The sequence below is a fragment of the Balaenoptera ricei genome, chromosome 5 (genome assembly GCF_028023285.1).
Source record: "Balaenoptera ricei isolate mBalRic1 chromosome 5, mBalRic1.hap2, whole genome shotgun sequence".
NCBI lineage: Eukaryota > Metazoa > Chordata > Mammalia > Artiodactyla > Balaenopteridae > Balaenoptera > Balaenoptera ricei.
In genome coordinates this window covers 73,087,074-73,105,595 of record NC_082643.1, presented here as the reverse complement: position 1 = coordinate 73,105,595, position 18,522 = coordinate 73,087,074, and the positions used below count along the sequence as shown (strand labels likewise).

General features: G+C 32.4%; 1 protein-coding gene across 1 annotated transcript in view; it reads right to left on the bottom strand.

Annotated features, from left to right (window-relative positions):
- Window positions 1–222: 222 nt before the first annotated feature.
- Window positions 223–18,522, bottom strand: part of GABRG1 (gamma-aminobutyric acid type A receptor subunit gamma1) — a 63,141-nt gene continuing 44,841 nt past the window's right edge. The window contains exons 4-9 of the mRNA XM_059924126.1: window positions 18,166–18,386; window positions 17,240–17,322; window positions 13,894–14,031; window positions 13,615–13,767; window positions 8,587–8,798; window positions 223–492 (exon numbers count right to left, since the gene is read on the bottom strand). Coding sequence (XP_059780109.1) covers window positions 223–492; window positions 8,587–8,798; window positions 13,615–13,767; window positions 13,894–14,031; window positions 17,240–17,322; window positions 18,166–18,386 — 1,077 coding nt within the window. The remainder of the gene's footprint in view (window positions 493–8,586; window positions 8,799–13,614; window positions 13,768–13,893; window positions 14,032–17,239; window positions 17,323–18,165; window positions 18,387–18,522) is intronic.

The following is an 18,522-nucleotide window of genomic DNA, read 5'->3' as shown; positions in this document are numbered from 1 at the left end:
TACTGAATTTTGCAACTAATCTGTTTTACATAAATTTATGTATATTAATCTGAAAGCTGCTATTTTATTTACCTAAGAAAGCTGTAAAATAGTTAAAATAACTATTCACATTTTAACCATTGGTTTCTCTGCATTTTAAATTTAAGCTTCATGTTATTGAAGGACAGTCGATTATATTGGATTTAGTCAGACTTCTTATGAGTTTTACCTAGTAAGTAGAATTTATAAGTAAAGATAGCCAACCCAGTAAACCAGATTGAACAGGGCAAAAGCTGTTGGGAAAAATATTCGAGAATAGGAATCAATTTTGGCAACGCGTATATGTATCCTCCCTTCCCTCCATGATCCTGTTCTGCAGTCTTCAAAGCAACAGAAGAAGCTGGCACAATCTTTGCCCTCCAAACACTGGTACCCATAATCATCTTCTCCTTGCGGCAGAGAAAGGCTATTCATTGGAATGAGAGTAGATCCTGGATGGAGTCCAGAGGACATCTGAGTAAAATAATAAATGAGTTTTGAGAAAAAAAATCATAAAAAAGATCAATTTGTCCCCTCAAGGCAAACTCTGAGAGACTGACATGCAGTGAAAATAATCTTATTTTCCAAAAATCAAATGAATACCCAATTCTAACATGTTTTTAGATTATAATTTACCTTGTAGCACATAAAAATATTATTTTACATTCCAAAGATTTTGCAGGGAAAAAAACACTCAAAATTAAATATATTTTATACCTTTAGAAAGTTGTTCTACTGAATTATTGTTAACCATGAATCTAATTCTAAAATGAGAATAAACTATTTTTCTATGATATTTTACAGTAAATCATTTACAATGCTATAAACATGTGTTGGTTTGCTATGGTTATATTCTGTACTTTATTTTAGTAATAATGAGAACAAATAGTAAAGATGACATTCTGATAAAGCAGAAAACTTTGAGGAGCTATGAATGAATAAAAAAGATATGAGGTCTGGAGTTGTGGATAGGCACAAAGCATCATATTTGGGAGACAGAATGTGCAGGAGGTAAAAATTCAGGTTGGGGAACAACTGGTATTCAAAATTCTGCTAATTCTACCAAAATTCTGCTCATTCCAGCTATCCAGCTGAAATTATATTACCACCTAATTTTTGTGATGGTTGTGATGAATAAACTTCATAACATGTAAAATGATCCGTGCTTCGTCTTGCCCAGTAGTAATAGTTATTATTTTTACCAAGATTTTTTGGGACACATATCAAACTAATTCTTGATGATACCATGTTCTGAATAATACTTAAATAAGAAGAAGAATTTTTAAAAATATAAAAAATCGAGCATGGCCAGGATACTGTGGAATATTAAAGCCAACACTTTGGAACAATCACTTTGGAGCAATCACTTTGGAGTCAGGATATTGTGGAATATTAAAGCAATCACTTAGGCTGAAATTCCAGCCCTGCCCAGTAGAGTCCTGTAACTTACAGGAAATGTCACTGCTCTTTTGTGTCTGTGTCTTTTGCCATACCAAAGCCACAATAACAATACATAGATCTGTTTGATGATTAAATTAGATGATATACATAAAACACCAAACAAAATATTTGAAACATAGCAAGTATTCCCTTGCCAATTGATAATAGTGTTGTAATTGTCATTGCTACTGTTGATTCTTGGAGAAGATATACCATAATTGACTATAAAATATGTGCTAAAACAAGCAATAATAACAATAATAACAACAACAAAAACTTGGACCTCATCAAAAATGTTCCTGGAAAGAAATACATTAATGAACGCTTGAATAAAATGGCAAGTAAAATATGAGTGAAGATTGCCATTTTAGTAACTCTTAATCTCTCAGGACTTCCACGTATTTCAGGGATTATTTTAAAATGTGAGCCTCACAATTTATTATAATCAGTGGTGTCATTATGTAAACACTGAATACAATGCTGAGATTATAACAATTGTTTTATCCTGATTTTAAATTCTAATGAAAATATATATAAAATTTTTTCATCCTAAATTTTGAAATAAATAAATCTCAAAGCCATGAAAATTAAACATTGTATGAGAAAGATTTTAAAAATTAAACACAAAAAATGATAATTTTTAAAAATTTGGACCTATATTCAAACCCATTTCATTCCTAAAAAGAAACATAGAATCTGACCCACTACATATTAAACATTCAGTATATACAAAGAGAAGCAAATGATCACATTTAGTGATATTTTAAAAAAATAAAACCATCACACAAGTCGTAACATCCATATTAGGAAGAAAATGTGCAGCCTGAAGATAAGAAGCAATGCCCTAAACACAAATGCATGACTTCACTTGCCTAGATATATCATGAAAAACAGAGGCAGTATATTATTAAATGTTAATGACAGATCTTTTGAGATTGACACTTGGAGATACTCGACTACACTCCTAAATTTTAGTGGAGCACTAAACTTATGTATAAAAATGAGGCAAATTGGTATTCATTTTCTTGTTACTTAAATAACATATGTTCCAATGTTAACCAGCGTGAAAAGTGGTTAAAATGCAAGTTTGTTAGTCCGCAATTTCAAGGTTATATGGCACAAAACACGTTCCATATATCATTCAGAACTGCCATAAATGGGAAGATGGTGTGTTTGTTAGAAGATATCAATTGTGCATGAGAGGTATGATTAAACATTAAAGTGCACAAAAATGGAGAAAAACTGCAAATGGTTCATTTAAAACATGGACCAATCCCTGGTGGTCAAAATCATGCAGAGCTTCTTATTGCAGTGACAATTTAGATTGACAATTTTCTAGTTTCCTGCTGCCTCCTCCAAAATGCCACTAATTCATAAATTGAAAGAAACTACACTTTATTGAATGATGAATGTGACTAGGAATGAATTTTATATGTATTGAGAAAAATAGCCAAAGAGCTGACACAGTATCAGTAAAATAAAATACTTTCGACACATAGATTTGTGACCTTGGAAACCACTGAAAAATTAATTGGAAGAATATAAACATTATATGCCTTATTTATCTGAAGTACAACAGCAAAACCCACCTTACAATTTCTCAAATAAAAATCCTGCTGCCCCCCAAATAGCAAACATTGAAAAAATAAAATAGATCCATTTAAATGACATTAAAAGAAACAACACAATTGAATAGAATTTCCTTTTACTTCAAATGATGTAGTTTTGAGAATATGCCATTTTTTTTGTTATTTAAAAAAGTCACTAAGAATAGCTGAACTTAACATTTTGAGAAATCCATCCCATTTTCACTATTAAAGATACATATGTGTCTGGTTATATATTAAATACTCTTACTTATAGATTAATCATATATTTAAATATACAAAATATATTTTAAGCACCAAGACCAATAATATAATAACTATTTAGATCATATACTAATACAATTAATAATATTAAGTATTAGCAATATGATTAGCAAACATTATTAGGTCATGTTATTGATACTATGAAATATTGACTAATATCACTATTCATTTCTCATTCAAAAAGTGGCAGATGAGAATGCCAAACTAAGCACAGATTTTCTCCAATCAACTTTCACAAAATCCCAGTTATTTATCAGTCAGAATTTCAAAAATTACAAATCTACATCAATGTTTAAAAATAGACATGAGGTGGATTTTGGTGATTCTGAGTTGTCAATTTTGCTACTCCAAGAATTAGAAGTTAATGGAAATAATTATCAGAGGAAAGTAAAAAATAGAAAGTCAAAAAAAAAAAAAAATTCTGAGGGTTGAGACCAAGGCTGTGAAGCAGAGAATTGTATTCTCACTTGTACATTTAGATACTGTTTGATTTGTTCATTTGTTTCAACCATGCACAAGTAAACTTCTTACTGTATTTCACATTTCACCAATATCAAATAATCCTTCCTAGGAGCTTTGCCAATTACCATTACAGGAAAGAAGGTTTATAATTTGTGAAACTGTGTATTGATTCATCTTTTCATTATTTTTGTGCTCTGAAAGGTAGAAGAATGTTTATTCATATAGATACGCACTGGCTGAAAATACGATATTTTTTGTGTGTGTGAGGAAAAGGTTATGGTTGGGTATTGTGGGCAAAAACAAACAAATAAACAAGAAACAAAAAACAAAACCTTCCACACATTATTTCCACTCCAATACCCTAGTTCCACTCTCAGTAATATATGACATATTGAACTACTGCAATAGTCTTTATCTCCTTGCTTCTTTTGCCATTCAAGTATATACTCCATGCTACTTATAATTATCTTTCAAAAACATAGAAGCAAATATGCCATCTTGCCTAAAAACATGCATGACTTATCAGCGCTGACAGTGCAAAGTGGAAATTTCTTAACATGGTACTGGAGACTTTCCACGTCTCGGCAATAAACCACTTTTCTATCCTCAACTTGGGTATTTTCTTTACTAAGATGCCTATTTTCTATAGTACTGTCCAATGAAGTTTTTGCAATGCTTGAAGTGTTCTGTATCAGTATTGTTCAATATGGTAGCCACTAGTTACATGTAGCTATTAAGCACTTGAAATGTGACTAATGCTACTAAGATACTAAATTTTAAATTTTGGTTGATTTTAATTAATTTAAATCAACCTAGCCATATGGCTAGTGGCTATTGTATTAGACAAAAAGCCTGAGAAATATACAAATCTACTTTTTATTCTTATATGTATGCCTCAACTTGGCTTACATGGTTCCTTCTCTCTTAAATATTCTTGATAATTTGTTTTCCTGAAAACTGCAACTTATTCTTTAAAGAACTACTTCAGTGATGCCATGCTTTCTTTGTAATTTTCTCTATCAAATTCTCTTTGGAAGAGTTAGTTTACATACATTTTGAATAAATTATTTACAATGAAATGAAAAAGGCCACCCACTGCACTGTTGGCTCACAATGACATAGCCTCTTCTCAACACTATGTACTTGTTAGTGCTTCACAGACCACATTACATGATGTCTCAAGATTTCCTCTGTGCATAGGACAGGCCACTTAGTTCGGACTTTGTGGTACCTATCTCTATTTCAATAAGAACGTCTTTAAATATTCTTAACTTATATCTATCATAGAAAATATTTTGCTGCCGAAAAGGTATTTGAAACCAGTCACCTAACTGCTACTTCCTTATAGTGTCTTTGTCTACTTTTGATTTTTATATTGGACTGTTATTTGTACTGTACTTTATTATCTTACATTTACACTTCTAATGTATTTTTCCACAACTAGATTCAAAGATCCCTGAAAGCAGAGAACACATTCTGTCGTTATTCTCTTCATAGTGCCTTGTTCATGGCTGGTGAAATAAACTTCCTTCATTTAACATTTTAACCAATTGAGAGATTACAAAAAAGTTCTACCTCAAATGGGTAGATCAGGCTCCTGATGTAGGTATAACATGGTTTTCTGAGATTTTCTTTATCATCAATGGGCTATTTGAGTTTCAACAAGAACTACTCTTTAGTTAGCTGGTTTACTACTATTGCTTTTCTGAGATCTTTACATGTTTCATAAGGATCTTGATTCTATACTTCAACATAGTTAACTTACTAGATTCTCTTGAAAATAGATATTTATACAAACACACCTGAATCATATTCTTAATGAGTAGAAATAAAAACCCAATAAAATATATTGGATGGTAATATGACCAAGTCAAAATGTCACTGACATTCACAATAAAAAATAAAGGAGAAAGAAATAAAGAAATATGGACATAAGTAAAGGACAGAAGGAAGAAAGGGATAATGGAAAGAAGGAAGGAAGGAAGGAGGGAGGGAGAGATGAAGGGAGGGAGGAAGGGAGGTGGAGAGAGAGAGCAAGAAAGAGTAAGAAAGAAAAGGTCCAATATATCATGTGGAGAGGAAGGTAGAAAGCATCTTTATTAATTTATATTTTTCTTAGAGGGGTCATTGATGCTAAAAATCTATTGTGTTCAAATATCATCTCTTCCTGAGTAAAATAAATTGGAGTTTTCTGGGATTCTCAGCTAAGCAGTCAAAGAGATGTCAAGAAGGGGATTTTAGTTTCTTTTAATAACAGACATGTTGACTTTTCAGTGACTCTAGGCAAGATCTTTGGTCCTGGCCTATTGCCATAAATAATTTGGTGAAGAAAAGGGAAATGCTGGATTTTAAACAACTCAGAATTTTGAGCCTATAAAATAAAGTGGGCAGATGGAAGGACAGAGAGATAGATAGAGAGAGAGATAACGAAGATAAACTCACAAACAATTAAAACAGGTGTAAAGGCAAGATGCTCCAAGATTTCTGGGTCTAAGCTTGCATTTGATCCTCCTGGCTGGAACAGAAGAAAAACACAGATTCCACAAAGCCCTTAAATAGAATATTTTGAGACAACAGCAAGCAGAGCTACCTATTCTTCATAAAAGTGTGCTCTGATTTACCTGATTTGCAAGACCGTATGGCTAAACACTGAACTAGGCAGGGAGTCAGATTTGATTACTGATCCAATTTTTCACTTAAAGTGTCATTTTGTATTGAAAAAGCTCATGAAACACATAACTGAACAGAAAGAAACTACTATAGAATTTTATTTTGGATGGCTCTAAAAATATTTTTCTTACCTAGGTAGTCAATTACATATCAATTTAACTTTTGATATTTGCAATTTAATGCTTCAAAGCTCTCATTTATTTTTTATTCCTTAATTTTTCATCTTTAATATTTTGCTTCTTGGGTTTGGTGCTAAGTTTTAAATACTCAACATACAGACATTTTTTCCCTAAATAACTATTCTAGAACAGTGCCTAGAACATGGGTGTCCTTAATTAATATTTGATGAATGAATGATTAAATGAACATCATAATTTTAAAGCTTGTACTCCAATGTTTCAGCTTCCTGAGTAAATGAGACATCTGGTAATGTGGTTGAGAGCACATGATCTGGAGTCAAACTGATTATCTGTATTCCTACAGTAGCCACTTATTGGTTGAGTAGCCTTAGATAATATTAGTACCTATATTACATATTCTTAGAATGAAATTCTAGAATCCATGTGAGATTGTACATTGTCTGGCTTATAATGTTAATTATTTTTATTCTAAACATTTTCATTCACAATTTCCAAAAATAAAATTGTCAAGGTAGTAATCAAGCATAGCTGTGGATGAATAAATGATGAAATGGAAAATCCAGAGAGGATGTTTGGCTTGGATTAAAGGCAGATAGTAGAAAACCTGTGTTTTTCTTTACCTAAAAAATTAGCAAATGGATTTTAAAGTTGAAATCATTGCCCCCTGATGCTTTGTCCACTCAGAGGCCATAATAAATCCTATGGATAAGCTAAAATCATGTCAAGTTGAGAGAGTCACATGTTAATTCTACCATGTAAGTTCTGAAATGTGTACCACCAACAATGTGCTCTCCTTCCTTGGGATATTGTGGGAATCTGGAACCAAATACACAAGGCTTTGGTCCTTGGAGTATAACATAAAAAGTAAAATATAATTTAAAAGTATGGTAAAGTTTTATAAGGAAACTAATGAAAAATGGGAGAAGGGAGAAAAAGCATTGAATCCTAGAACTTACAAATTTAGGACATAACATGAAAAATCCCATGCCTCATTATGTACATGCTATGGTAGGTTTACAAGCTTACCACTCATGCATAACTGTTTTATATAGTTCTCAAGTATACTGGTATTTTGGAAAAAAATCTGCTTTAAAAACATTTATTGGAATTAGCAATGAAATGTCTTTTTTGTTAATATTGGAGAAAAAGATGTTTACTTTTCTGAGTCCTATGAAAACAGGCAACATAAAGGAAGGATTACAAGCTTGACCTCTGTCACTGTAAAAGACCTGGGTTTGAGTCTTGGATCCTTCACTTCCTAAGTTTGTCCTTGTGCAAATTACTGAACTTGTATATATAAGGTGCCTATGAGCATAAATGAAATTATGCATATAAAGGAGTTCCTGGAATACTCAGTGTTACATATTACTTTAAGGTTGTTATAATTGCCATTATAAAAAGAAATTATAGTTAATCATCCAATACTTAAGTATTTTAGAATCAGTAGAGTTAATTCTAATTTATCAACTTGATGTGATATAAATTAAGGTAGATATATGCTTAGGAAGGGGGAGTGAGTACAAATACACAAAAGCCAAACAGATATCTTTTCTATGACATAGAAAGCTATGTCTTTCAAACACAGCTGAATACTAACATTAAAGAGAGATCTTTATCTCTAAAAATTAAGTTAATTTTGTGGGGTACCAATGTAAGAAGTCCAAATCCTATCACAAAAATAGATTCAAAGAGAGAGTTTAAATAATTTTTAGGTACAAAGAATTTACTACTTGTGGAAAATTTCACAGCATAATAACCACTCTTTACAAAGGTGATCCAAAAGTCTTTTCTAGGGAAAAATATAAGAATACTTTTGCTGGTGGGCAATGTTAGGTACTCCAGTTTCATCTTAATATTTTTTTTTATCTTTTGTCAAAGTATCACTAGCAACCATATCAGTCTAAGAAAGTATAACATGAGAACCCAAAAGAGTATCTCTAACAGTAAATTGTTGCTTATAAAATAGAGATTTTTTTCTAACATACCGAGGCCTTATTTTTTAGCTTTCTTTCTCTAGTAGTCTTAACTTTTTTGTTGCTGGTAAAATAATGCAAGGTACCATACTCCATCAAAGCTGCAAAAACAAAAATGAAACAAACAGAAACAAAGAGATCCATCGCAGTCACATAAGAAACCTTAGGTAAGGACTTCCTGGCAATTGTACTCAAAGTTGTCATAGTCAGAACTGTAGTGATACCTGTGGAGGGAGGGAAGAAAAATAAATGAGGAAAAATAACTTAGACCATTTTTATTCTTCCATCCGATTTGGCAATATTGTGAGCAGAAATAAACAATGGAAAATAAAAGCATATAATTACTTGTGATTTACAGAAAAAAAAAAATTCTGGTAACCATAGCTACATTGTGTTCAATGTGTTCTTTGTGTCTCTGTGAGTTCTAATCATCTAAATTCTCCAGACCGCAGGTAGTTGACTCCCCATACCTATTCTTCCCTTCCTCCATAATAATAGACTATCCAATTTTTAGCTAGTCTGCGCCTGCCTGAAAGTACAAATTTATTTGCCAGCTTCTTTTAGCTGTGTGTGGCCACAGGCTGAAATCTAGCCAAGAAGAATTAAGTCAAGGATGTAAACAACTACCAGAAGATGTCATTAGAAAGATAGGAAATGCCCTTCTTTCCCTCTTCCTAATTGCATTTTGCTGGACTACAATAGCCAGAGCACCAGAAGCCATTTTAGACCTCTACCCAATTGAATCTACAGTGATTTGAAGTTTCCTGCCACACACAGTTAAAAGTAATCCAAACTGCTCTAGAATTTTATTTTTTATAACTTGAATTAGACCTATTTTTTTCATCTCGGTGAAGAATACAGGCAAAATGATATCAAGGGAATACTTGAAAAGGACAGAGTAAATCTTCATGTTTTGAAGAAGTCAACATATAAAATTGGGATACCCGCCTGGGCCCCAGCCCTGTGTATAGATCTTTGGGGGTATCTGTTTCTCTTTATCCATGGTCTTCTTGTGGTTCTTACCACTGCTAATTTTAGGCCCCCTAACTCACAGCTGCACATGTTATATCTCTTCTAATCTAAACTGCCTTAATTCTCATTCTTTGCCTCATGAAAGAAGGCACCATTAGTGGGATTGTTTTCTCTCCAAAAAGTACTAAATATAATGCCAAATGAATCTTAATTTGGTCAATTATTTATAAAGTGGCAACATCTGGGTTGAAAAAATAGAAAGTGCCTCTTTGGTATGGTGAAGGCAACAGCCACCTCTTTCCCTCATGTCTACACTGAAACATGCCTTAATAATAATTCCTTTCACATGCCCATCTTTTTATTTTTATCGCTTAGGATTGAAAAAATTAAAGATGATACACGTAAAATGAATTGGAAGTCATGGAGGCAAATTAGGTTCAAACTCTGATGTTCCCACTCTTAACTCTGTGACCTCAGGGAAGTTTCTTAACTCCTCTGTGCCTCTCATCTAAAAAACGGGCACAGTAATGTAATAAATTTTGTATAATATATTTACATAAAAGGTATTTACTCATTTTTTAAAGTAGATGTAAAATCTTTCTTCCTTTCTAATACTAGTGTTTAAAATTTCCCTTCTAAGCAATGCTTTAGCTGCATCTTACAAATATTTATATGTTAAATTCTTATTAAAATTAAGTTTGAAATATTTTCTAATTTCCTTTTGACTTTTCTTTAACCCAAGAGTTATCTAAAGGTCTTTTAAAATTTTTCCAAATGAATGAGGCCATTATTAATCTGTGTTATTTTTATTCATTTTTAATTTACTTTCATTTTGGTTAGAAAATATCCTCTGGAAAGTTTTAGTCTTTTGAATGTTATTGAGATCTTGGTTGATGTTCCGTATGCATTTGAACATATTGTGTATTCTGTAGTTAGGTGCAGTGTTTTATAAATATCAATCAGGTTAAGTTTGATAATTTCATTCAAATTTTCTACATCTTAATTGATTTTTCCATGTAGTTATTCTATCAATGAAAGAGAAAGAGTATTATAATGTTCAATTATTATTGCAGATTTGTGTATTTCTCCCATTATTCCTGACAGTTTTTGCTTCAATTATTTTTAAGCCAAAATTATATTTAAAGGCTTTTCATATGGTAAGTGCGAAATAATTTCAGTGACTACCAGTCTTCTCTCTTCCTTGATTTGTGCACTATATTTTTTATAACTTATTAAATCATAACATTCCCATAGTCAGACGAAGGTAGCTTTCCCAAGGTACTCCTGGCTTCCATAAAAATGTCCCATCTCAAGTAGAAAAAAAATCTTAAGGCCAATGTGTTCTTTGATTTCATTATCAATGATGGAATTAAATTTCACTTTACTAAAATACTATTACATTTCTATTGCATAAATTAAGGAAAACTATAGTAGAACTTAGCTTCTACACATTTATTTCTTTAATTTAGTAATTATTATCACAGAGTTTAGCTTAAAAATAATATGGTGGATTTCCTATTAAAATATCTCTGAGTTCATGAAATTAAGAAAATGTTTAAAATACGTAGCAGATTCATTGCTATTTCCCCGTTGGCTTCCCCTGCTCAAAATCTTACAATAGTCTCCCATTACATTTGGAATAAAACCCAATGCCCTTAAAATGACCTACTAAAACATATGCTCTAACTACCGGCTGCCTCTCCAATCTTGTTTTCTACCACTACTCAGTCACCTCTAGACTCAGTTGTCTTCTTTCTGAACCTCAAGCATGGATGGCAAGGAAGATTCCACTTCAGAAGCTTGTGGTTCTCCCTGTCTGGACTATCTTTCTACCAGATATCCACCAGGCTAGCTCCCACACTTCATTAGGTCTCTGCCACCTCCTCAAATAGGTCTAGTCTGACTCCACAAGATAACATAACAAACAGTATATTCACCCACATCCCCTGCCATTCTCTAGCCATTTATTTTACTTTTTCTTCATACCCTTTAATACTCACTGACATTTTATTGTATGCTTTTTATATGTGTACATTACCTGTACACCCCACTAAAACATAAATGTTTTATGTTTTAACATGAACATGAGCACATCACAGTTTGTTCACTGTTAACACTGCAGCACCTAGAATGCTGCCTATTTCACATAAAGCTTTTTTTTTTTTTTTTTTTTTTTAAAAATGCAAGGTAGCTTTTAATCCTTAAAATAATCAAAAAGAAAACAGAGGCCGCCGTCAGGAGGAACGTGTGGGCACGGCCCCTGGGGGTCACCTGGAGGTTCCGACTACAGCGACCCGCCACACACTCCGCGCCTGCGGCCCTCGCTCTCCAAGGGCTCTAAAGTCCTGGTCCCCTCGGGGGCGGCAGAGCCCGCGGCACAGACTGTCCCCAAGGCGCCAGCCTGCCCTCCCGAAGCCCTTCTGCAGGGGCGAGGCCGGGAGGACTGCTGAGCCGCACACCTGCGCTCGCCCCTCAGCCACCAGGGCTCCCGGGGGCCACTCTGTCCAGGGCGCATCTCCACTGGCCGTCTGCGCCAGGCCTGGTGGTGACTGTGGAGGAGCTGGTGTGGGGCTGCGGGTCCTCTCCTCCTTGGCCAGCTCACATAAAGCTTTTGATAAATGTTTGTTAAAATACAGTCTTGAATAAATGAGCTCAGGAAATTGTCCTTCAATGATGTATGTATGGATGTATGGATGTACACTTTAAAAAAAATCCTTGATCCTCCAGCTATATAGGGTCCACAGTTGTAAGAGATATTCTTTAAGTTAGATCTGGCTATGGCTTATCTTTATAGTTGATGTGGTAATATTAAAAATATGAATTCATGTAAAAACACAATTCCACTATTGACTATTCTCTTTCATGACACTATGGCATAGGCTTTTGGCTTCATATAACCGTAATGGTAGAAATAATCCATCCAAATTTTCTTTGGGAAAAAATATAAGAATAATATTTAAGAACAAAATATAATATTTGTTATACTCAGAGAAGCATACAAAAAAACGAAAGTAATTTGATTACCTTGGAACATAAAATAATTTGAAATAATTGTAGGAAACAAAACTCAGATATGAGTGCATTTTGTCCCCTAGCTATATCTACACCTCTATTTAGATTCCCAAGGAGTTGCATTTCCAAGTATAGAACTAGGTACTTCAGGTTTTATCTTGCTGCTTTTACGTAATTTGCATTTTACTATATTTACTAAATGGAGTTAGTCACCACCTACCATAGAAACCACATGGAAACCTCTTTTTGTTGAAACTAGAAACTGTCCCAACTTTCTTTATGTCTTTAGGACACAATTATCAGTAGTGAGATTCATATCTTATACTGATGTTGGGAATTAATCAATTAATCAATAATTCATCTTTGTATATCAATGCATAAATTTAGGTTATCATTTTCTTTTAAACAAATGTATAATAATTCTGACACATTTTCTTATGAATTTATTGGAACACATTGCTAAAGAAAAAATGAAAAGTCTATTTTATCAAGTATGAATTACAAATTACCCTTTTAATCAGTGTTGTTGTACAGGCAACTCTCAAAAATATTCACAGACTAATTACACATTTTATAGATCACAGAAGCCTGGAAACTTCTTGTTCCTTTCAGCACCTGCCCTTTGGAACCGTTGACTGTTCATTAGCACCATTGTAAGAGAAGGGGATTTCAAAGCTTTCTAAACACACACCAGTCAATAAATACTGGCTATTAGTGATTTGGCTAAAAAATAAAATCTTGATAAAAAGTGATTGAAAATATTGATCACATTTAAGATTCAAGGATTATGTATGATTTTCATGCATTAATTCTTGCTTAGTTTTTATTCTTCCCTTGACCTCTATTAAAAACATTTCTGAGATTTCAAGCTCTTTACAATTCTATTTCCTACTTGTTTCATATATTCATTTCAACATCATATTGCACTAGAGTATCTGTCCATTTTTGTCAGACTGCAGTTAGAGAATATTTCTAACATATTAAACTGTAAACTTTTATTACATTAAAATGTTGCTAAAAGTCATATGACACTATAGCATATATTACATGTCATACCCAGTGATGTTCTTGCAGGTACTGCATCTTTATTGATCCAAAAAGACACCCAAGAAAGAACAACTGTCAGAATACATGGAATGTAGGTCTGAATAGTAAAATATCCCATTCGTCTGCTCAGGTCAAAAAAAATTGTCATGATAATATAGTCCCCTGGAAGAAAAAAATATGTTTTATTTTGGCTATAAAATACATACAAGTATAGGATTCCAAACCATAGATTTAAATGCAAATGCCACTGATGCTAGCATTAATCACTGATTTGTATTTCCTTCTTACCAGAGATTGTGTGAGAGATTTCAGTTGTGTTCCGTAACCCTACAAATGCAAATTGATATAATCTCCAGTATTTAGGATCAGCCACTTCTACAGAAGGCTTTTTCCACTTATACTCAATTTCATTTTTAGGGTATCCATCTAGGTAAAAATTAAAATTAAAAATATATACATTAGCAGATCCAAATCTGTTACTGTTGCAATACCAACATCCAAAGACAAATTCTTTTGAAATTCTTTCTCATTTTTATTATATGTCAAATATAGAAAAAATACTGCATAAAATTTATGAGTATAGTTTAAGGAATAATCATAATGATTAAATAATGATAATCCATGTTGACTCCAATTAAATCAAGAAATAAAATCTTGCTAGCCTTGGGAAAAACCATGTGTCCACTCCAATATAGTATTTCCCCTCCCGACCACAGGTAACCACTAACCTGATTTCTGTGATAATCCTCCCCTTGTTTTTTTGGTTATAGATTTTTTGATAGGCAATTCTGAAATATATAGCTTAGTCTAGTTTCTTTTTGAACTCTGCTTGATTGTTAACATACTGGATGCATTATTTTATATCTTACTTCTTTTAATATCATATTTAGTCATCCATGCTGTTTTATGTAGTAGTAGTAAATTTGTTCTATTGTAAAGATGTACTAGAATTTATTTATCCATTTTACTGTGTCCACACTTGTAATCTTTTCTGTTGGCTATTACTAACACTGCTGTTAGTTATGTTATTGTACATGTCTCACAAAACATGTATATGCACAAGTTTCTCTGGTATATATACCTAGGTATGGAGTAGCTGGGTCGTGGTTTACATATACTTGCCACTTTATGAAACAACGTCAATCTTTTTTTCCATAGAGAGTATACTATACTCATCTCTCACCAACCAGAGTATGAAAATACATGTGGATCTATATTCTCATTAAAGTTTATTTGGACAGTCTTCTTTATTTTCACTGTAGAGTGTACTTTATTTCACTTTTTTCCTGATTATGAATAAAACCTAGAAAAATTTTCATGTGTTTATTAGATTCTTCGGTTTCTTCTTTGGATAACTGCTTGTCAATTGCCCATTATTTTATTGGGTTTTCCTTTTTATCTTTCTTTTATCTGAATTCTTATGTATATTCTGGATACTAGACCTTTGTTATTTATGTTGAAAATGCCTTTGCCTTCTCAGCAGCTGTCTAGAATGGAAGTGTATTCTTTTAAAAAGGATATGATTTTGTTTCTGCTACACTTCCTGGAAATCCACAAGGGTTTTTTGGACCAACCGAAGGAAATTTGGGAAAATCCATGTGGGGCTGGGCTTGTGGTTAAATCCTCTCAAGGAGTTAATTCACCCTGGTATGCTGATTGAAGAGACAACTTTCCTTTTAGACCTTAGTGTTTGTATGTGCATGTGTGTGTGTATGGGGGAGGGGGCGCTCCTTCTTGTTACTTTAAGTGTCCAGCCTTTTGTAACTCAGATGTATGTAGCGATCATGTTTTACTACATTTCCAATCCACAAGGCTGTCAAAATCGAAGCTCAATTTTATCTTTTTTTGGCAAATGTCCTCAGGCCACAAACCTTCTTGCCTTTCTGGTTTCAACTTGTAATGTGAATTTTTGTGGCTGAAAATTCTTTCCTAGTGATCACTTAAAGGTTTTTGAGACGATTTTAATAATAAAATGTTTTAAATTGTTTTAGACACAAAGGTTAATCTACCATATTACCGGAATGAAATTCACTATCAACTTTAAAAAGTTCCAAAACAGAGTATCATTTCCCACCAGGATCCCCTAATCAGCCATGCAATGAAATTGCTCTCATCTTTGTTGGCCTGTGTAAGGATGTGTTTCCTCTTTCTTTTCTCCATCTTCTCTCTCTTGTTCTAAAGGTTTAGCATCTTGTTTTTCCATATTTCCCATTCTTTTTCATTGGAATTGTAGAAGTAATAGAGTATAATCATAATATATAGGAATGTGGGCACAAATAGAAACAGGGAGCTAGTTACTTAACCACTCTAAATCTCATGATGTTGACTTGTAAAATGGGAGCCATAATGAAATCTTCCAAATACATTTGTTGTGAAATATTAGATGGAGAAGGCTGTATCCTCTACTGGACTCCTATAGAGTGCCTGAAAAAAGATAGCTATGATTATTATATTTATGTCAGTAACACCCAATTGCACTAACAGGGATAGGATATTCCCAATAATGACAATCAAAGCTAAAGAGATATCACACCAAGAATTCAGGCATGATATCTAGAGGAGAATACAGTAATTGCTACATCTTTAAATATTTGCATATCAACTAGTCCTTGAATGTTTTTTAATCAAGTCTTTGCTGTTATATGGCTGTTTTATTCATTGAGAAGTCAATGTTAGAAAATCAGAGCAGTGAGAGATGAGACTATGAATTAAAAAGGACATTTTAGTGAGATTAAAATTATTAAGAAAGTCAAGAAAATCCTTAATAAATGACAGCAAGAGATATATGGGAATTTTTAAAGTGAAGAAGTAGGATAATACTTATAAATACTTATAATCTACTGTGAATAAATTCTAGAATGTGATATCTGAAAAAAATTGAATTTTAAAAAAGGAAAAAGCATTATACAATTCATAGACATAAGCAATATTTTTAAAGTCATTTTATGGGTTTTCAAGACGCTCAATTATATATTATGTAGAAAAACATGTTTATCAAGATATATGTGAGGATAAATATGTTAGTAAATATAAAACAAAACTGATATTGGTATAGAAAGATTATAACTATTTCTTTGCAACAAAATACTAAGTGTTTGTATCTAAATTATTTCTCTCTAATCATTTCTCTGTGTTTCATTCATTCTTTTGAATAAATTTATTTATACCTTGGTTTTTCCAACTCATTAAAGTTTTCTCAAATATTTGCTACCATATAGTAAATGTTCTTCACCAGACCAATTAAATATATTTTAAAGTACAATGTAATAAAGTTAAATCTGGCCTCTAGAAAGATGAATAAAATTCGAATCAACTTTTTATTCATGGCAGTGTAAAAACATCTGAATACAAATCTATCTTCAGTAGTCCCTTATTTAATCAAAATAAGAAAAGGACATGGATATAACTAAGATTTGTAAAGAATGATAAAATATATATATTTACTATGGATTTATTGCCACTTTTTAATTTAAAGCCAGAAACAAATATGTCATTTTATCTAAGACAGTTAAACATAGTCCACGCTTCTGAAAATTGTATAAATTGCAGTTTATCTCATTTTATTTTACATTTTTAAATAAACAGGATCAGAGGCTATAAAATTCTATGAAAAATCAAGTATTTTATCACTTACAACTTGAAAATTCCAATGGACATGAATGTTCATCCATAGGAAAGTTGTGAAGCTGAAGGTAACATTCTGCATTAATTGTCAATCTATTTAGATGGAAAAATAAATATTAAATAATGAGAAATAATTTCAGGCATTAAAAATCTTTTGTCTAATTTTTAAACGTGATTTTGGCCCGCAGTAATGGACTGTGATATAGAAAATAATAATAATTCGGAAGTCTCAAAGTCTTAAGTAGTAATATAATAACATTCATAAATGAATAAGAAAATTTTGACATTTTTCTCTCCAGCCAACTAAGATGCCTCATAATTAGCCCAAGTATGATCTCTGTGTTCACAGTTAAAAATTCATACTTCAGGATCTCAACAAACACATATACGTGCACACACATGCAGATTAACAGAGTGTACCTGGTTAAGTATGGTGAATTTTTTTCTTTTGACCATAAACATCTTTCCGTTAAAGGGGTGATTCTTAATGAGTCGATATGTTCAAGACAATGAATTAAATAAACTTGAATCTTAAAATCGACCCTCATTTAATCTTATGTTAGGGATGTTTTACTACACCACTGAAAATCAGAGTATTTTAAAATGTTATAGCAGGATGAACTCCTAGAGAAAAATCTCTGTCAATCACTTGCCCTATAGATTAAAAAAAACATAATGTTTGTACCACAATCTATTCTGCTTCAAAGAGGGGAAATCGAAGAGTTTTTCCTCTTTGCTTTCAGTCCTTTTCACATACTAGTAACTCCGAGCTTAAACAAGTGTTTCCATGATAGTTCACCATTTTAGATTTTAGTGTATAAAAGAAACTTCATATTTCTTACTTTGCAAGTTTGAAAAATGGAAATTTATGAGTTGATCAAATATTAGTATGGAAAATAAATTAGAGCAACTACAAGTTTTTTTAAACAGTAGTACCTTAGAGTATATAGAACTCGTCCATCATTCCAAATTCGAAGAAGACGATTAGGAGTTGTTATCCAATGAGCATCAGATTTTCTTGAGTTTCTGAAGAAAGTGTCAGGAATCCAAATTTTTCCAACCATATTACTGTTAAGCATAAGCACTTTCATGGTACTATTGAATTTTAGACGACTATCAAACCAGGTTTGGGCAAAAATTATATCTATTGTGTATTCCTAAAAGATAAAAAGAAGAGTAATGACTTATAATAGTTAAGCCACTATTTTAGATATTTTCTTCAGGTTGAATTTTTATAAAGTTTCTGTAAGTAAATAGCACTTAAACTCAGTCTTTTTTGTAGAAAAAAAGTAT